At 35.4% G+C, this 22,317-nt stretch overlaps 1 protein-coding gene across 4 annotated transcripts in view; it reads right to left on the reverse strand.

The window, feature by feature from the left end:
• The window catches only part of PTPN14 (protein tyrosine phosphatase non-receptor type 14), a 240,869-nt gene that overhangs the window by 57,702 nt on the left and 160,850 nt on the right, over nt 1–22,317 (reverse strand). For all 4 annotated transcript variants that reach the window (XM_074309148.1, XM_074309144.1, XM_074309145.1 and 1 more), the window contains 4 exons: nt 21,629–21,696; nt 14,505–14,575; nt 12,155–12,242; nt 1,938–2,026 (listed from right to left, as the gene is read on the reverse strand). In XM_074309148.1, the coding sequence (XP_074165249.1) occupies nt 1,938–2,026; nt 12,155–12,242; nt 14,505–14,575; nt 21,629–21,696 (316 nt within the window). The remainder of the gene's footprint in view (nt 1–1,937; nt 2,027–12,154; nt 12,243–14,504; nt 14,576–21,628; nt 21,697–22,317) is intronic.

The raw sequence follows: 22,317 nt of genomic DNA on the forward strand, positions 1-22,317 counted from the left end.
CACCATTCTTTCCACTTTATCAATACCATTCATGCATCTCATTTCCATGCTCAATAACCGGTTGCTAAGAGTCTGGTTTAATCAGACCTTGAAAATGGCTAACAAAATTTATTCTCTGGTCACTAGAAATTTCAAACATAATTACCTAACAGGAAATTTTGGCTCTACGACTTCCAAACAAGCAATTATGATAACTGTGGCCAGTGACCACTTTTATAATATTCCTTTCTTCATTAGCATAAGGGTGTTTTATCAGCACTACAATTCACCCTAAAAAGAGAAAGGTAGCTAATAGCACACGCTCAGAAAACATTTCTAGTTTAAATCCCACCTATAATACTGACTGCCATTGTGATAATAGTCAAATCCCTTGACCTTTCCTTCATAATTTTAGGTGGTAATGACCCCATACTTAATCAACATTAAAAAAAAAGTCTTTATTCTGACTGGCATATCTTAATTTGTCCATTAATTAAATATAATTTTATCTCATGTTGGCTAAATAATTGTGAAGAGGTATATTAAAATTATTTTCATTTCTGGATTCAGATTTATTGTTTGATTAGTTGCAGATTTATCCAGATTACTTGCTGTCTGTGGTTATCCTAGATATATAGAACTTATGAAAATACTTCCTATAAGAGCTGGCCTTAAATTTTGCAATACAAATTGCTTATAGTTGTTCTTTTTTCTCTCATGATGCATATGGGGGGAAAAAAGAATAATTATGAGCAATAAAAAAGAGGAAAAAAAGGTTTTTCTAGATGCCATCTGAGGCCCTAGCCCACTCTATTTCTAGCATCCTATAGACCTCTGACACTAAAAACTTAGTAGCAACAATTTCCTGCTAAGTTGGCCCCAGAGATCTTTAAGATTCAAAGATACTAACAATGTAAAGATATTAAACAATGTAATGCGTCAGGGCAGCTACATGGTACAGGATAGAATGCCAGGCCTGAAATCAAGATCTTAGTTCAAATTTAGCCTCAGATACTTAGTAGCTGTCACCTAGTAGCAAGTCACTTAGCTTTGTTTGCCTCAGTTTTCTCATCTATAAAATAAGCTGGAGAAGGTAATAGCAAAGCACTCCACAGTTTTTGCCAAAAAAATCACAAATAAGGTCATGAAGAATGGGACATAACTGAAATAACTCAACAACAACAAAACTCGAATCCCAAGGGTTTTCTGTCAGGTAGGCAAAGGAAGAAAAAATTCTTGACAAATAATAAACAAAATGGATCATCTCCATTTTGATAATCAAGTTGTTTAGTGGGAAAATGAGCTTTAGTAGCTAGATTTAGCCTTGGAATTAGGAGTCAATTTTGAAGTCTCAGACAAAGCAGCCTAAGATTTCAAACTGGAAGATACCATCTAGTTTTATGAGCATCCAAGACAAGATTTGAACTTTGGTTTTTGGTTTTTTTTTTTTTTTCTTTTTGTTTTTAATTGAAGATGTCATCCTCTTATACACTATATTTAAACATCTACTAACTTCTTTCTGGGAATAATAGCAGCTATCCACAGGGTTTTGGTAAAATCACATGAGATAATATACGTAAAAAGCTTTTGCAAACCTTATGGTATTATATAAATAAGAGCAATTATCATCATTCCCCTCCCTTCAATTAGCCAATTCTACAAACTATTAAGTTCCTAATAATTACAAGGGTACTATGAAGAAAAAAATCCCTTTTTTTCTCAGTATTCTCATAGAGAAAGAGAATATCAATTTCTGTATAACTGCTCAATCATACAAAGAGCTTCTCTTAATAATGCTGAAAGAAATCTGACTTCTAGAGCCATAAAATAACAAACTGAGTTTACCTACTAAGCAATTCAGATAACTAACTGATCCTTTAACTTCATTATTGTAAGCATTACAAGAAAAAGAAACAAAAACTAAAACAAAAAAACAATAACTGTCAAACCAGGCCTACCTGTGTATTGATAGTTGCCTTCCAATTCTGTTCCTCACAAAAATCCCCATGAAGAAAACACCCAGGTGCACATTGTTTCCATGATTATCCTGAGAGAGAGAGAGACAGAGAGAGAGACAGAGAGAGACAGAGAGAGACAGAGAGAGACAGAGAGAGACAGAGAGAGAGAGAGAGAGAGAGAGAGAGAGAGAGAGAGAGAGAGAGAGAGAGAGAGAGAGAGAGAGACAGAGAGACAGACAGAGAGACAGAGAGACAGAGAGAGAGTTAGAGAGTTCAAAGAATTAAAGAAAAAAAATTCAAAATGTTTAGTCAAAAGGAAGATAGGTTTCCTTGAAGTACAATGCAGATATTCCAGATTTGGTCATCTTACGCTTCAGTCTTCTGGGAGAAAGTAGGTCCATACTCAAAGGAGATGTTAACTACAAACTAGATGGTCATTGATCAGGTAGGATGGAAAAATTTATGGCTAGATGTGAAGGCCAGGGAGGGTTCTACCAACTTTCAATTTTTATTAATCTACTGCTCCATTTCACTTCTGAAATAAATACCTTCTAAGTAACAGGTATTATAGCAATAAAGGATACATTTCTAGTGGATGTCAGAAAATAAAAATCATTATCACACTACTGCTCCTAGGATTGCATTTATTGTTATATGTCTTCCAGACAAAGGCATTTGCTACCTGCTAACTATTGGTGATGCTCTTTTTTGTTTCTTTTTTACCTCCCCTATATTTGACTTTATTTTCTTTTTATTCTTCCTTTTTCTCTTCCTTTTCCCTTACTTCCTCTCTTCTTCCAATCCCTTTCTTTTTTGCTTATTCTTTGCATTTACTTTTAGACCAGACAATGGTAAGCTTTGCTACTTATTGCTTTTCTCCACTTAGATTCTTGAAGCTAAAAAAGCCACCAAGACAAAATTGAATATTTATCTAAGAATGTCGCAAGATTTTACAAGGGACAGAATTAAGAGAAAGAAAGCATTACAAGCAAACATTAGGGGTCAGTTGAAAAGGAATTACTAATATATGCCTCTTTGCTATTTTCATCTATCTCTCGATCAGCCAATAAGTATTTATTAAATGTTTATATGTGCCAAGTACTGTGCTAACTGCTCAAGCTAGACAAAAACAAAACAATCACCTAACTTCAAGCCAGGTGTAAGCTAGGAGAGAACATGCACACTTATCAGTACATACAAAGCAGACCGGGGAGAAGAATATTCTAGGGCACCTGCATTTTATATCAAAAGTATCCCCCAGTCTGCCACCACCCTATTTCCCACTGGATACATGTTTAGGTTTGTTCCACTACCAAGTAGTAATACTAGTATTTCCAATTTGTAGCCTGAGAAAAATGCTTCATCTTTTTACAAAGAGGATTTTGTACAATTAAGAAATATATCAAAGCATCAGTAGGAGAAGAAATATGACCTGAAATGCATGTTGGCATATGCCATAACACTCATAAGGCATCTCCCCCCAAAGCTTAATGGAAATAATCTATGTTATACTACAGCCTCAGAAGAATCAAAAGTATAATTAAAACTTTCCATTGCAAAAAAAGCAAAGGAAAGGCAAATTTTGGGTGTGGATAGAATGTTGTCAACAACAATTTATGCTTTCAAGCTGTCCCCATTAGGAACTTCAAGAGCAAGTGAGAAAACATCCAGGCAAGATTTATATCTTGCATGTCCACTCACATAATGGACTTCCAGGTCCCATTTTTGATGGAAATTCAAAGGCAGATAGCCTTCTAACCATGTTAGCCAGTAGTCTTTTATTTCAGGAAGCACAAGAATCTCATTCTAAATATCATCAGGCTGCTCGAGCTTTACGTTTACAATTTGGAATCACAAGAGAGGAAGCTAGGAGCATAGTAAAAAGCTGTACAGCTTGTCTTCCTTTCCACGCTCCTACACTCCCTCCAGGGAAGAATCCTCGTGGTTTGAGACCCAATGAAATCTGGCAAATGGATGTGACCCATTATAAATCTTTTGGTCGTCTATCTTTTATCCATGTAGTGGTAGACATCTTTTCAGGATTCACATTTGCAATGCCAGCAGCAAAAGAGACAGCCCGAGTGGTCACTGAATTCCTTATACAAGCTTTTGCAATTATGGGTGTGCCACAAGCAATAAAAACAGACAATGGACCTGCATATACGTCCAAACATTTTACACACTTTTGTGCACAGTATAAGATTTTACATACCACGGGCATACCCTTTAATCCTCAAGGGCAGGCAATAGTAGAGAGAAGAAACAGAGATATTAAGACACTCCTCCAAAAACAAAAGAAAGGGGGAGCCACAGGTAGCCCTAGGGAACTTCTAAATTTAGTTCTCTATACCATTAATTTTCTAATTTTTGACAAAGATGCACTGGCTCCGGCAGACAGGTTTTATAACCCACCAGAAGGGCAGTGTCCAGTGAGAGCATCTCCACTGTCCTTAGATAATCGCCAGGTGATGTGGAGAGATCCAGAAAGTGGTGAATGGAAGGGACCAGATAGGTTAACTGCCTGGGAGAGAGGGTTTGCTTGTATTTCTTCAGCAGGAGAAGGAATCAGATGGGTGCCAACAAGTCATATTCGCCTTGTCCATCAGAGAAAGACAGAAAAAGAGAAAGGCCTCAAAATAAAGGAGAAGATCTAAGAAATATCTGACACTGAAAGAGCATGGATAATAAGAAGACTGTTAAAGAACTTTAAAAACCAGCAGGAATCATTGGACTTCCTCACACAAGATGAGACTAATGGACAATGGACTTATGGACATTTATAAATTTTCAATTTATGATTATGTTATATACTTCTAGCATGTGTTACGTTACTATGTTACTATGTGCTTTATGTAATTTATCTGTAATACTTCCCATATTGATGGATTTATGTTTCAAGGTCATGACTGTCCTATGTTCTAAATCAAAAGAAAGGGGGAGATGTTAGGATTACTAAGTGAGAACTCGGGTTGTCTGGATAGTGACAAGGTGAGAATTCAGGTTGGACAATTACAAGGTGAGAACTCAGGTTGACTTGATGGAAGGAGCAGGCTCATTGGCTGAGGTGGTTCTTCCCAGAAGCCCTTGCATTATCCCACGCCCATTCTCTGGGAGAATAAAAGAGAGGACTCCCAGAGACAAAAAAAAGACTCTGAATTGCATCAGGCTTGACGGGGCTCTCTGCAGGAAGGGAAGTCACTTCTCTGGACAAGAGTTAACAGCAACTGCCTGGAGACAACGGTTCGTTACAGGAAGAAGAATCTGTCGGAGAGATTTTGAGTAGAAGACACAGCAGATCTCTTCCCAGAGAGTGATCCGGCAGCTTCTAGAGACGACAGCTCGTTACAATAACTCAAGATGTGTAAGGAACCAAAGGAAGGCCTCCAACAAATAAAGCAGAGCCTCAATGGAGGATTTATGGTATGATATGGATCAGAATTTCAAAGGGTGAGAAATTATAAAGAGATTTTGATTGGTGTTAGTGAAGAGGTCCTCCTGAGTTCATGGATCCTAGTGTCAAGGCCAGAAAAAAAAAAAAAGATTTCAGAGTTATTATTTCGTACAGAAATTCCAAATATATAATCTTTTTGTTATACATGCACACTCACATAAAGAATTCAAGTTCCTCATTTGGTAAGATTATCAGATATGAAGAACAAATCTAAATAATGACTGGAATAAAGGTACATGGTATTAAATGCAGAAAATGGTTCAAGGGAATGCATATTTTTGAAGAGGTTTCTAAAAGGGCAGAGAAAATAGGCTTCAAGAAAAAAAGGATAGATTTAAATGTAGATTACAAAATAAAATTAGTATAGAAAGAGGTATGGGAAGGCAAAGAACAAGGTAGGCTAATGTCATAGAAATGGTCATGAAAGGAAAAAGAACACAACATCCAGGAGTCTCAGCTTCCACTCTGCAAAAGAAAATTTTAGATCATTTCTAACTCAAAGATTGTGTATGGGTGTATGTAAGTTTGAGAAGGACGATACAGATATGTACCTATGTTTTAGCCCATATATATGGAACTTTCCGGATGGCAATTCCTCTTTACCACTGAAAATCAAAAAGTCATCTGTATCTTATAATCTTAAATAACCACTGGGTCACTAACAAACTATATTAAAGGACTTGTCTGCGATCATATAATGAGTACAGGATCTTCCTGAAACTAAGGCTAGCCCTCTATCCACTATACCATAATGCTTCATGCTAAGAATATAAAATATGAAAGTGACAATTACAGAATAGAGAAATTACAGACAATTCTTCTGTAGTCTTTCTAATTAATTTATCTGAAACCATCATTCTCCATGAAAAATTGAGGCCTACAAGCTATATTTTGCAAATCTTCTCCTTTCATCCTTACTAAGCATTTAGTCAGTATGGAAAGTAGCTACACTTATTGCAATGACTTAAGGTGGAGTTATGCCTAAAACAGGACAATGAATGATGTCTAATTTTCAGAAAAATTAAGAGGACTATATTAGTATGGGAGAAACTAGGCATGGACCCACTTAACACCACATACTAAGATAAGATCAAAATGGGTCCCTGATTTAGGCATAAAGAACGAGATCATAAATAAATTAGAGGAACATAGGATAGTTTACCTCTCAAACTTGTGGAGGAGGAAGGAATTTGTTTCCAAAGGAGAACTATAGATTATTATTGATCACAAAATAGAAAATTCTGATTACATCAAATTAAAAAGTTTCTATACAAACAAAACTAATGCAAACAAAATTAGAAGGGAAGTAACAAATTGGGAAAACATTTTTACAGTTAAAGGTTCTGATAAAGGCCTCAAGTCCAAAATATACAGAGAATTGACTCTAATTTATAAGAAATCAAGCCATTCTCCAATTGATAAATGGTCAAAGGATATGAACAGACACTTTTCAGATGATGAAATTGTAACTATTTCCACTCATATGGAAGAGTGTTCCAAATCACTATTGATCAGAGAAATGCAAATTAAGACAACTCTGAGATATCATTACACACTTGTCAGATTGGCTAAGATGACAGGAACAAATAATGATGAATGTTGGAGGGGATGTGGGAAAACAGACACTGATGCATTGTTGGTGGAGTTGTGAAAGAATCCGGCCATTCTGGAGAGCAATCTGGAATTATGACCAAAAAGTTATCAAAATGTGCATACCCTTTGACCCAGCAGTGCTACTACTGGGCTTATATCCCAAAGAAATACTAAAGAAGGGAAAGGGACCTGTATGTGCCAAAATGTTTGTGGCAGCTCTTTTTGTTGTAGCTAGAAACTGGAAGATGAATGGATGCCCATCAATTGGAGAATGGTTGGGTAAATTATGGTATATGAAGGTTATGGAATATTATTGCTCTGTAAGAAATGACCAACAGGATGAAAATATAGAGAGGCTTGGAGAGACTTACATCAACTGATTCTGAGTGAAACGAGCAGATCTAGGAGATCCTTATACACTTCAACATAGAGAAGAGCTAATCCAATTCCAACTGATCAATGATGGACAGAATCAGCTACACCCAGAAAAGAAACACTGGGAAATGAGTGTAAACTGTGAACATTTTTTGGTTTTCTCCCCAGATTATTTTTACCTTCTGAATCCAATTCTTCCTTTGCAACAACAATAACAACAACAAAATTTGGTTCTGCACATATATATTGTACCTAGGATATACTATAACATATTTAATATGTATGGGAATGCCTGCCATCTAGGGGAGGGGGTGGAGGGAAGGAGGTGAAAAATTCAGAATAGAAGGGAGTATAAGGGATAATGTTGTAAAAAATTACCTATGCATATGTACTGTCAAAAAATGTTATAATTATAAAATTAATTAAAAAAAAAAGAGAGGAATGTTTTTTTTCCCAATTCAAAATATTTACTAACTTTATAAGGTCAATAATGACCTGCATTACCCAAAGAGGCAATACATCAATACAGTAGAACTTAAGGGCATCTTGAGAAAAATAAAACTTTTTTGGAGAGGTTGAGAGCGAGATATATTTTCCCCCAGACTGCTTTTTAACTTGTTTGTCTCTGACTATGACATCCATTCAAGTATTATCAGAGATTCCAATAATTCTATAATCTGGGAGTTTCTTCTTAAATCACAAAAAAAAAAAAACAAAGGTATAAAGGAGAGGGAGTAATCAATTTCTACTTGAAAAAAATGAAATGATTATTGAATCTGTATCCCAAAGCAATCATAAAAGAGGGAAAAGGACTTACATGTGCAAAAAATGTTTGTAGCAGCTCTTTTTGTGTTAGCAAGAAATTGGAAACTAAGTGATGCCCGTTGATTTGGGGAAATGGCTGAACAAATTATGGTATATGAATGTAATTGAATATTATTGTTCTATAAGAAATGATGAACAGGCTGATTTCAGAAGAACCTGGAAAGAGTGACATGAACTGATGTTGAATGAAGCAAGCAGAACCAGGAAAACACTGTACAACAGCAAGATTGTGATGATCAACTTAGTTCTCAGGAATTCAGTAATCTACAAAAATCCCAATAAATCTTGTATGGAAAATGCTATCCCTATCCATAGAGAGAACTATGGAGTTTGGAAACAGAGCAAAATATTCTATTTTCACCTTTTTTTCTTTTTTTCCCCTTTCTTGGCTTTTCCCTTTTGTTCTAATTTTTCTTTCCCAACATGACTCATATGGAAATATGTTAAAAATGAATATACATGTCTAACCTATATTAGATTACTTAGGAGAGGGGAAAGGTATGGGAAGGAGGGAGAAAGGAAATTTTGGAACTCAAAATCTTTTTTTTTTTTAATTGTAGCTTTTATATACATAACATATGCATAGGTAATTTTTCAACATTTACCCTTACAAAAAATTCTGTTTCAACTTTTCCCTTCCTTCTCTCTACTCCCTCCGTAGATGGCAGGTAGTCCCATACATGTTAAATATGGAACTCAAAAATCTTACAAAAATGAAAGCTGAAAACCATTTTTCCATATAACTTGAAAAAATATACTATTAAAATTGGTTGTATCTATTCCCTGTTACTGATTCCAACTTCAAAATATCTCAGTACAAACTTTTTTTTTTTATCAATAAGTCCAGAAAGAGGAGAAAAATACCAACGTTAAAACCAGCACTTAGGGGAAACATTAGCTCTCCAACCCCAGTCTAAAACAAGCAAAATAGTTGGCAATTGGAAAGTCAATTTTCCAGAAAGAGTAGAAAAGTTTTCTCTAATTTTTCAGTGACCCAGCATATCATAACAGTATGTGGGCTGCTGAAATATAAGTAGGTTGCAGATGGCATCATAAGGCATTATTGCTGGGAAAATGGATTACAGCCCTACAAAGGGCAGTCATCAGAGACACAAAAGAAAATTAAATAAATCTAAAAAAGGACCATTTAGCCATTTTCACAAGCTATAGCCACCCTCTTCTGCTCCCCCTGATGCACATGGGTAGTTCTCATTAAAGCAAATTGCACATGTGCAAAGAGGAAACAGGCCACTTACAGCCCAGCCAATGAAGCCAGTTCTAAGTGAAATGCTTGTGAGGAAATTGCAGTCAGGTCTAAAATTATTGGAATGAGCCAGTGGTATTTAGGTGTCCAGTGAAGTTCTATTTTTCTACTCAAAGGGGATTGGAACGGGTGAAAAGGAAAACAAACTCAGCCTTGAGCTCAGAAGCACACTATTCTCTTACCTTTAAAAAATGTGTTCTCTGTGTCTTAACTGTGACAAGAAGAATCAAAAACAAGAATAGAAGAGATTCACAGAATGGAATAAAAGAAAAGTTTTATCCCACCTACTAAGCAGTGCTCATAAGTCAAAGGATGAGAAAAAGATGGTAAATGTCAGCCAACAAGTCATAAGTGACCATAAGTGACCATCTTTAATTATACATATTTCATATTAGCTTGAGAAATAGCTATTTGTCAATTTCCCTGCCATGGTTGCATAGCAATATCTGCCCAGCAAATACATAACCTAATTATTTTATTTTTCAAATGAGTGTATAGTTATTAAGTAAGCAGCAATTTAGGATATACCTAGAAATCTGCCTTACATTTAGAAAAAGTTTATAAAATTATGGCTTCAAAATCTTAGAATGTTTTGAGTTTTATGTTATTTCACATTATGCTTCAATGAATCTATGATCTCACTGATATAGGAATCCCTTTTCCAATAGTGCAAGTCAAAATCCATCTCTGCCTATTCATCCTATGTAACTCTTGTCTATGTTTTTACTTCAATTCTTCACAAAAGGCTCACTCTACTCTATGTACTCTAATAGGGCCAAAGGAGTAGAGAGGCTATCTGAGGAGTCATCTGGCCATTGTTGCTTTGTAATGAACTCATCTCCTTTTTCTAGTTAGGCATTCTTTAAAAATACCTTTTATGATATTTCTGCCCAATGAAGAATGTCCAGACTGTGAAATGCAGCTAGACAGATAGCCTGGGGAGTTTTTCAACTGGGAATGATGCACTAATGAACTAATGAAGAGGATGACAAACGAATGGGATCCAGAAATGATGAAAGGAGCAATGAGTTTGGAGTGATTTCGGGAAATTTCTATACAGCCCCAAGCTTCACCCTGAAACAAAGATTTAAGGTTTTTCATACCAATATTTTTCTGATTTTTCCATTTAAAATCCAATATTCTTTCCACTACACTAAGAAATCTTCTCTGTCCTCATCTGTCTTCATCTCCATAAAGTATCTTAACTACTTTGTTTATCTGGATATTCACTCCTCTCTGAGTTTTCATGACAGTGTCCTTGATTTGTTTTCCTTCTAACTGTCTGATTACTCCTTCCATTGTTTCCTTTGCTTAAGTTACATCCATCTCCTTCTCCTTAACCATGGATATATACCAAGGCCATATTATCTCTGCATCCTTTCTCTTGGTGAGCACAATTGTTCTCATATCGTTTGTCTTTGTAGTTGACATGGGAGGAACAGGAGGGAAGAAAAGTGTTTGGAATCCAAAATTTAAAAAAAAAAGAATTTTAGAAATAAAATAATAATTTTATTCACATATAATAAAATCAACACAGTTGCTTAGAAAAAAAAAGTTGTCAATATTTAGCAAAATAAATAAAAATACAAGAATACAAAGATAATAGTACATTTCAAAACTTAGTCAATATGAGACCTACAAAGTTCCTTTTGTAGCGATTAGTGGTCCCTTTTTCTATTCAAATTTGATACCACCCACTCTACATCAACTAATTCCTTAAAAAACACTTAATTTGACCATGTCACTTTCTTCAAAAGCTCTACTGGTTCCCTGTTGAACAAGGATCAAATATAAACTCTTGTGTTTGACATTCAAATCCCTTCACAACATGGCTCTGGCTTACTTCTCCAGTATTGCTCCCATTTCCAGCATTTTATGCTCCACTTGTCAATTCTTCAGCATAAAATTCTATCTTTTGCCTTTGACCTCCATGCTTGGAATGGATTTTCACTTCACTTTTCTTTAAGAATGCCTTTTTTTCCTTTAAAGTTTGGCTTAAGTGATACCTCCTAACTGAGGCCCTTACTGACTCCATCCTATTCTCCACCCCTGCCGTGTCTAATGCCTACTCTTCCCCATCCATGAAATTACTTTGTATTTATATTGCATATATTTTGTATTTACTTATATATGTATTCATTGATCCCTCAATGGATTGTGAGCTCCTTAAAGGCAGTGACTTTTTTTTCCTTCTCTTCTTTCTAAGGGTCTCCTATACAGCCCACTGCATAGATATTTCATAAAATCTTGCTGACTAAATGAGCAACATGTGTGATAATTCCTTTCTTTTATTTTAACTTTTGATATCTATATTTCTTGTCTTTCATATTGGATTTGAAGATATTTGGGTAAAGAAACCATGACCGTATACTTTTTTGTACCCTTACAATTCTGTAAACATATTCCTCTATAAATATCTGCTGAATTAGTGAACAAATGAAAAAGTGCTCACTTCTGGGAAAGAGAAATTGTAGCACAGTAGTCACTGGATACTCAAATTTGATTTATCACAGAAGATAAACATTGATTTACTCAATAACCATTTGATTATCTACCCTGGGCAAGGCACTGTGCAAAGAAAGCACCATGAAAATTGTACAAGAGAGTTTGGCATAATCCTTTGCCCTCTAAATTTTAGAAAATATTATTCTATAAATTTCTGTACACTTTTTGAGAAAGCCACGCAAAGGAAAATGCAGGGTATATTACCTTCACAGGGAAGCTTTCCTGTCCAAACCCATCCAAACGTTCCACTTCATTGATATACATGAGTTCAGCTTCCGCTGGTAGGATTCCACTAGAACCAGAATAGTATCAAAAAGAGGAAATTGTTAAAGAGGACAAAACCAGTGGATTTGATCCTCATGATGCAAAATTGTAGCTCAATTTGGGAGTAGCAATCATCATAAGGTTGGAATAATATCATGTAACACATGGTCACCTGTTTCCATAATTCCAAGAACCTCTCCCCCAAAAGAGTATTTTAATTAAGCAAGAAAATGGAAAGGAAGCTACATAAAGTCTTGTGCTGCAACCACTAAGAAATTATCCCAAATTGACTTGTGAATAAAGTATCCCGCTCAAAGTTAATACAAGCCATTTCCTATATTTGAGATAATTTTCCATTTTTCTCCATTTTTAAAGATATGAAGACATTATTTTTGGATGCAAAGGATCAAGATGAAAGTTAGAAATACTAGACTTGTCTTTCAACAATAGAAGGGAAGGATGGGAAGGGATAGGAAGGATGTTTGTTTTGCAACGGCCTAGAAGAGCTTCAAGAAGTCCTCCGTGACATCAAGCTCTCTAGTGCTTCCTTGACTCAGAGATTCTCACCATTTCCCTCCAAGTCTAGCCCTTTGATCTTTGTCACTATTGCTAATATGGCTAAAGCTAGAGCTATCCACTCCAAACGGGAGTCTCCAGTAAAAGCAACACATGGAACAAATCCATAGGATAATTTTTTCCTCTGCTCTCTCTAGTCAAATGGTTATTAAGAACTTTATTGTAGTGGGATGATTCTGGGTTAAAAACAATTAAAAGTACAACCTCCATCAAAACTTAAAACTCTAAGAGTGAATGACACAAGACTGCGTCACAAACTAGATGAAATAGATTCTCTAACTTGAGCTTTTATGTGACTGTGCAAGAGTAAGTATGAAAGCTAAGGATATATGAATGTTAATACATGCAAATGTATGGACATCAGGAATCTCTTCTATTAAAGGCTTTGTTAAACACAGCCATCAATAACAGAGTCCTCAGAATACCAGCCCAGATTGTGACTTAGCTCCTGAGACCATCTAGGGAGCTATTTGTATAGCTACAAACTAGAAATTACCTGCATCAGAAATCCCCTTCTACTCTCAAAACCTAATTCTTACTCAATCTAGAAAAACACAATCTATAATTCTAACCTTATTCCAAATTCCAACTCGATATAAGTATACCTTGTTTTTCTGTTACTGGGCTCTACAGATATTGCATTGTTTTGTTTTGTTTCTTACAAATTGAAGGTTTGTGGCAATCCTGCCCTGGGCCAGTCTATGGATGCCACTTTTCCAACAGCATGTGTTCACAGGATGTCTCTATATCACATTTTGGTAATTCTTGCAATATTTCAAATCTCCATTATTAATACTATTATTGTTATATTATGGCGATCTGTGATCAGTGATCTTTGATGTTACTACTGTAATTGTTTTGGGGAACTATAAACTATACCCATATAAGACTATGAAAAATGTTGTGTGCTCTGACTTACCTATCAGCCATTTCCCTCATATCTCTGCCTCTCCTTGGGCCTCCCTATTTCCTGAGATACAACAATATTGAAATTCAATAGTACTGAAACTGAAACAATATTGAAACCCTTAAAATGCCCTCTAAGGGTTCCAGTGAAAGGAATAGTCCATCATGGCAAACTTCAGTGCTGCCTCATTTTTGTGAAATTCCAGAGCCACCGTACCTTCAGCAACCGCCGCCCCATCAATATCAACCCTCCAGCAGCAAACTGAAGGCTCTCACATGATGGTTAGCATTTTTTAGCAATAAAGTATTTTTTAATTAAGGTATATATATTTTTAAGATAGAACATTATTACACATCCAAGAGACTGAAGCATAGTAACATTTATATTACTGAGAAACCAAAAAATCCATGTGACATTCACTTTGTTGTGGTAGCCAGAAGTTGCAGAAGAGAAAGTTCTCAAAAGCAAAGTCCTTGCCATTGTCAAATGGTTCAACATAGAACCAGAAAACGTTTTACCAATGGAAATGACACTAAAGATGTCTTGCTTCTGGATCCTAAAAACACTTAGGACTTTCTTTCAAACTTGCAGCTGAACCAAAATCTAAATTCTGTATTCTCCTTTTAGAATGCAAACTCCTGACAGAGGGGAGAGTCTTGTTTTTCTATTTGAATCCCTAGTATTTAGCCTAGTCCTCTGCACAAAGTATGAACTAAATAAATTTTTAGTAGTTCATTTATTCATTAATTTGTTCATTCAATCTACAACAATCTTATCTCATTTTCCTCTTCCTCACTTCTCCCTTACCTGTGTGCTTTATGTTCCTGGGCCACTTTCTGAGTAAGTTCCTCCAGGACAGCTTCTTCCAGTGCCAAGTCCTATAGAAAAAGACATCAATGAATCTCATAAAGATTGTGACATTTTTGTATCCTACCAAAATTCAAAATCCTCCTCCTCCAAAATTTACCTTTACAGGAAACCATACCTGAATAAACTCACCTGATAGCATACATTTTTTTTACTTTTTTTTTTTTTTTTTAACAATACCCTTTTATTTTCAAAATACATGCAAAGATAGTTTTCAACATTCACCCTTGTAGAACCTTAAGGTCCAAATTTTTCTCTCTTCTTCCCCCCTTCTGCTAGATGGCAAGTAATCCAACATATGTTAAACATGTACTATTCTTCTATACATATTTCCACAATTATCATGCTGCACAAGAACTCAGATCAAAAAGGGAAAAAATGAGAAAGAAAAAAAGCAAGCAAACAACAAAAATAGATAAAAAATATTATGTAGTTATCCACATTCAATCGCCATAGTCTTCTTTCTGGATACAAACGGCTCTCTTCATCACAAGTCTATTGGAATTGATGGCATACATCTCTAAACTCTTTTTAAGGCTTCTTTTATTCCACAATGATTTATAATTTACTCATAGTTTTGTAAGCTTTATAAAGGCATTGTATTTATGCATCTTTTATACTACCAAACAGACAAACTATAAGCTCACTAAGGGCAATGGAATAAGGCTCATATATTTCCTATAACTAACTTCAATGTGCAAAGTAAACTTGCAGTTGTTATAGTAGTAAGGCACACAAAATCCCTAGTTACTGCTTTGAAGTAAATGGAAATAAGGGGAGGGGAAATTCCAGAAAAGAAAGTGCTCAACAGCAAAGTCCCTGGCATTGTCAAATGGTTCAACATAGATAATGCTAGATTCATACATAGATTCAACTAGATAATGCTTCATCAATAGAAATAACACTAAAGAAGATCTTTAGTGCTTTCTAGCATAGGCAGAGGTTGTGGACCAGGTAAAGCAGAGGTCCCAGGTGCAGCATAGAGGACCTTGACCTCACACGGAGCACAAGAGTAAGTGCCAACTGCCAGCTTTGCCATTGACCCAATCCCAGGTCATGATTCTAGGGCCAACTAGGAAGGATCTCTGAGCCTGGGGGTAGTGTTCCAGGGCAAGGAACATCCCTGAGCTATATATTTGTTGCTCGCTTGCTTTTTGAATTTGTAAAGAGCCAATTCAAAAGTAAATAGTTTACTGTTTAGTTCCACTGCAGATGAATGGAATGTCAATTCTAGCCTCCACTCCAGTGGGAAATCTATGGTAGAAAACACAGGGCAGGTATATCAGACCAAAGGGTAATCTGCAGTTCTATTACTCTGAAGCACCAAAGCTTCTCAAGATGATATTGTCTGCATTTAACTATTGCTTTCTAAAATTCCAAAGGAAGCAAATCCACAACAGCCCTGTTGCTCAGACCAAATCCAGGTTAGGAACTTGCAGAGCTCAACCTGAGAGGGCAGATATTAGACTTTGTGCTAAATGAGAACATTTTGGGAAACTAAAAGCTTTCAGCATAAATTCACCTTTTTGTTACTGTTTTGTTTGTTTGTTTGTTTGTTTGCTTTTTTTCCTTTTGACTTGATTTTTCTTGGACGGAAGGACAAATATGGAAATATGTTTAGAAAAATTTGCACATATTTAAACTATATTGGATTGCTTGCTGTCTTGAGAAGGGAGAAGGGGAGGAGAGGGAGAAAAATTTGGAACACGTTTTGCAAAGGTGAATGTATTTTTGCATGTATTTGGAAAAACAAAATACTGTCAAAAAATAAAGCAGTTTAAGCAGAAAACAAAAGATTCTTTCCATTCATAAAAAACAATAACAATAACAAAAACAAACCTAAAAAGAAAAAAAGATTCTTCATTTGTGTTTATCTTCTAAATGTTTCTTTTGATTACTGTTTTTGCACTTAAAAGTTTCTGTGGAACTCTGGTTTTTTCATCAGGAATGCTTATCTATCTTCTTTCTTTAAAGATTCATTCTTTTCCCAATGTAAGATTATACTTAATTTTATTGGATAAGTTATTCTTGATTTTAAGCCTGTAACATTTGCCTTCTGGAATATTATATTCTAAGCTTCCCACTTTTTTATGATGGTAAATGTTAAATTGTATGTGATTCTGACTGAGGCTGCTCAGTATTTCGAATTTTGAAAATCTGATACATAATTTTTTTCTTTGACCTACAAGTTTTTGGTTTTGATTATAATGTTCCTGGGAATTTATTTTGGGATTTCTTTTCAGAGGTGACGGTGCATTTTTCCTATGAGATTTAAGTAGTTCCCTTTTATAATTTCTTGAAATATGTCTATCCTTTGTAGTCATAGCTTATAGGTTGTCAATGCAGTGATTCTTAAGTTTACTCTCTTAAGTCTGTCTGTTTTCCAGGCCATTAATTTTTGCTATAAGATAACATAATTTCTTCTGTTTTTCTTTGATTAATGCTTTTTGCTGTTTTATGAAATCATTAGTTTCTTTTTGGTCCATTTTCATTTCAGAGCTTGTTGCTTGGACAAGACTTTGTCCCTCTTATGTCAGGTTATTAATTTCTGTTCCAAATCTTTCTTCTATAATTCTGATTTCTAAATTTTTCCTCTGATGCTTAAATTTCATTTATAAAAACATTTTTTTAACTTTAAAAAACTCTTGCTTAATCTCTTCCTTGAATTTTAGTTGAACTTGGACACAACCTGTGTTTTTCTTTGAGGCTTTGCTTGTAGATGCTTTGAAGTGATTCTTTTCTTCTGGGTTTATGCCTTAAGTTTTCCTATGACCATAATAGCTTTTTATAGTAGAATTTTTTTGTATTGCCTTGTCTTGTAGCCTCCTTCGTGACTTTGGAATTTATGTTAGGATTTTCTGTACTTTTAGAAGGCATGTCTGGGCTGAGCTTGTGCTTTTGGAGGTCTTTTTACTGCTCTCTTGAGCAGTATACCAAAGGTATTGAGTGTCATGTTATTCCATTATGTTAGAGATAGCTCAGCTGGGGACTTGAAAGCTTTGATCCATATTCAGTCTCCATCATTCTTTCTCCTGATGGCACTTTCCATCACAAGTCTATTAGAAATGTCTTGAATCAACTCACTGTTGAAAAGAGACAAGCCCATCATAGTTGATCATCACACAATCTTGTTGTTACTATGGTTACAATGGTCTCTTTATCAAGGTTCTTTAAATGTGACATGAAGGAAGGAACTCTCTTAATGTCCTATAACCATATGAAGATACAATGAGTTTTTCTCCTTCCTAGGCATAATTATCACACTCATTTTAGACATAGGAAGAGATGAGGTTTTCAGAGATTAAGTGACTTATCCATGGTTCCATAGCTTATGTCAAAGGGAAGATTTACAATTAGGTTTCTTCTAACTCCACGTCCACCACTTCCACTATAGCATAATGTTGCCTCAAGCAGGCAAGGTCATGGCTGAACTCAAGCTCTTTGCTCCAGATTCTTCCAACTTTTATATCCAGGACCTTCTCCAGTAACTCAGATCTGTATCGTGCTTCTGCACTGCAGACAGCTTGCTATTTTTTATTCCCCCTCCTCCCTTAAATCCAATTTATTTCCATGCCATAGCATCACTTCCCTGATGTTAAGTTGCTTTGAGAATGCAGGACAAACAACAAAACTTTACATCCAAATGAGACTCAGAAGACCTAACATTACTTAGCTCTTCACTTCAATGCTGACTTCTGAAATGAATGCCAGGAGAGTACCAAAAGACTGTGATCAAGCTAAATGATTCCTGAGGAGCATCCCAGATATATAAATTTTGCCAGGAAATAGCCAAGATAACTGAAGCAAGAAAACTGAATAGCACGCTATGAATTTCACTACTTATAGTGAAGGAGATACAAATCTTCCATGTGGCTCCTTTCACCTACACAGATTACAGTCCTGTCATATCTTATGTCTTAAAGAGTTGCCTAAGACTCAAAGAGATTGACTTTCCCAAAGTCAAACAACTAATACATTTGAGAGGTGGGAATTCTACTCAGATCTTTCTGACTTAAACTTAGCATTCCATAAATTATTCTGTGCTGACCTTCAGGGTAGAGGTACTCATCAGGAATAAATATAGATCAAGTATTGGAAATTGTCCGGTTCTTAAAAACAGAATATTTGGAAACACTTATTACATACATTTCAACTTTTAAACCTCAGCATGTTTTCTTTGCATCATTTGACTAATGTGGTCTTTGTCATGGTAGGTACCAAATCCTAGAGCATTTTCAGATTTATACGGAGTAGCAAATCTACTATGCATTTTACAAATTCAGTTATATGTATGCATATCTTCCAATCTTTTTGTAAAACTCAGAAACAGTTTAGGAGAATAAAAGAAATAAGGCAGTATTGAAGGGTGGAGATAGGAGAAACTATTTTACAAAACCTCAGCTCTAGGCTTTACATAACAAGAACAACAAAGTCAGCTATTGTACTTAAATAACTGTCTCTGTCTAGAACTGCTGGGCCTCCCTTTGGTATTTGTCTCTGTCACTGAAAAATGTGAGAGTGGTACCATACGAATGAAAAATGGCAAGCTACATGTCTGTACACAACTACCCACCTTTGGGATATACTATCCATTCAACTTTGTTCTTTCAACTGGTGAGAAAATGCCATGATCATTGAGGAACCTTAAACGATTAAATGGAACTAAAAGCTGTACCCCTTCTCCCTCCTACAAATGTGTGCATCTCTTTGTCCATCTGACAGACAAAGACGAAGCAAGGGGTTAAGGGTAAAAATCTGGCTTCTGAGTTAAGAAGACGTGAATTCAAGTCCCACCTTTGACAAAGACTGATTATGTGACCTGGGTCAAGTTACTTGAGCTCTCAGTTTCTCAAGAAATTTTCTCAATTTTCTAAGCTTATACATTGGAGAGCAGATGTTGGAACTACATTGGTATAGTGTTTCACCAAGAGATCTCAATACTGATAAAATTATAGGTTCAGTTTAAAACAAATGAAACTCTACATATGCTCACACTACTTAATCATAGCCTTTCACTAGTTCAACAGCATCATGAGTTTTCTATCTTAATGCTCTGGTTAGAGCTAGAAAATATGTTTATAACATGTAGAGTTTAAAATCACCATCCAATAATTTATTAAAATGTGCCCTGGAATTTAGCATTAAAGGCACTATACAAAATTGTTCTACATTTCAAAACAGGCTTCAAGAATGTGCAACTACTAATGAGTTAGTCCACTAGCATTTATTAACCACCTACTATGTGCCAGGATGCCCTGTGCAAAGTGCTGGGGACACCTCAACATACATATGTTTACATCACACATGGAAATTTTGCCCAGTAGAATTTATTGAAAAATTCAGTGCCCAAAAAATGTTGATGGCTGAAGGTAAGACATAATAAATTATACCAGTGCCAGCGTCTATGCTGCTGACAGTTTGTGCTAATTGTTCAGTCACAAACTCAAAGGTTGTAATCACTGTGGATTACATTACTATTTTTTAAAAGACAGTTAGTTTAAGTATTTCTTCACATCTCTCAGATTGTCTAAGATGATAGGAGAGGATGTGGGATAGCTGGGACACTAATGCACTGGTGGTAGAGTTATGAATTGATGTAACCATCCTGGAGAGCAATTTGGAACTATGCCCAAAAGGCTATCAAACTGAATATTCTTTGATTCAGAAGTGTCATGATCAGATCTGTATCCCAAAGAAATCTTAAAAGAGAGAAAAGCACTCAAATATGCAAAAATTTATGGAGCAGCTCTTTTTGTATTTGGAAGGAATTGGACATTAAGTGGATGCTCATCAACTCAATAAGTTATGGCATATGAATGTAATGGAATATTATTGTTCTACAAGAAATGATGAGCAGGCTGATTTTAGAAAAGCCTGGAAAGACTTACATGAACTATGAATTATTGCTGAGTGAAGTAAGTGCACCAGGAGAACAGCAAGATTGTTTGATGATCAACTTTGATGGATTTGGCTCTTTTCAACAATGAGGAGATTCAAGGCAATTCCAATAGATTTGCGATGGAAAGTACCATCTGCATCCAGAGAGAGAACCACGGTGACTGAATATGGATCAAACCATACTGTTTTCATCTTTTTTCTTCACTTGCTTGTTTTTTCTTTCTCATGATATGATCATATTAATCATTAATACAAATACACACATACACACACACTCTCACAATCTCACTTGGAGAAAGGAAGCTTTATCGTCTTTCTATTCTTTGCTCTGCTCAGAATACTTTACAATATTTTAAAATTTTAGAGCAGGAAGAAATGTTACAGAGATCATTTGGCCTGCCTCCTAATCTTATGGATGAGTAAATTGAGATGCAGACAGATTAAGTGACATCTAGAATGTCACAGAGCAAATTAGTGACAGTGCTTCTATCTGTGTGTTTTCTGTTACATTCAAACAATCTAGATGCTAGGTATCTTAAAATTTTATAGAGGTAGCTCCAGATTATCATGGACAACTAGATTAGATAACCTCCATAATCTTTTCCAAGAAAGAAATACATGGTTTTTATGATTGGAACAAAAACAATAATAATACATTTAATGTTGTCTGTGATGTCAGTTCCTTTTTGAATGGGGGTACAATTTAACATTGGCTAAGAATCCAATACATCCAAAGCCCTTTACTAAAAACTAGAAGATTCCATTTGAAAGAATATTATTGATCTTTTCTAATTGGAAATATTCTTAGTTTTTTCTAACTAAGGAAAGAGCTGTTCCTTATGGTTAGCAGCTCTTTCCATCCTCTTGAGAGTTACAAACATATCCTCTGGTACTAGAATGCAGCCACACCTCCAGTTCACTACAGAAATGGCTATTTTGCAAGTCCTAACCTGTCCATCCTAACCACGCCTACTCCTTCCCCAAACAATGCCTTTTTTAAAAAATGTCCCAACTCTGAAAGAATACCATGCAGCTTGCCAAGAGAACATACATATCATGCTCTGTGTTTCTCTTTTGAAAAGTTTCTCTTTTCAAAGGAAGGATCCAAGTCCATCTGGAAACAAAAGGCTTAAAAAAAAAAAAAAAAAGTGGGAAAACACACTCACCATAGGAAATAACACATATTCTCGGAGGAAATCTTGAGATTCAAATTGACTATAGTCCCCAAAATCAGCTGGAAAAAAAAAGAAAGAAAATGATCTTTAATATAATAGATTGAAAGGGAGGAAGGAAAATACAGATCTATAACTTACTTCTAAGTTAAGATTTATAGGGAAGAGTTATTTGTTTTTCCAATGAACAACAACAACAAAAAAAGGAATAGATGGCTTATTTTACCAATTACTACAAGAATGTATCCTTTAAATAAACAAATATGAAATAAAATCAGTATCCATCCATTAGGCTAAAACCCTCATTATTCCACTCAGCATCAATAAAAGATGAAAAAAATAACTACAACTAAAGCAACAATAATAATCAGAGATTTTACAAATCAAACGATTTTACAAACATGCACCAAGATTTCTGGGACATTTTATATAAAGCTTTAAGACTCATGAAGTACTTTATCCTCACAACAATCCCTTGGAAGATAGGTGCTACTATCATTCCCATTTTGCAGATGAGGATACTGAAATACTAAAACTCACAGTCATGAATAGAAAGTTACTCATGGCTTCACTCAACCAAATACTAACTTCATGTTTAGGAGCTGAATTTTTTCCTCTTACTTCCTTCTATTTCCTGATTTTTATGACAACGGTGTTAAAAGAATGTTCACAAATAGCTGTTA

This window comes from Sminthopsis crassicaudata, chromosome 4 (assembly GCF_048593235.1).
Source record: "Sminthopsis crassicaudata isolate SCR6 chromosome 4, ASM4859323v1, whole genome shotgun sequence".
In the NCBI taxonomy this organism is placed as follows: domain Eukaryota; kingdom Metazoa; phylum Chordata; class Mammalia; order Dasyuromorphia; family Dasyuridae; genus Sminthopsis; species Sminthopsis crassicaudata.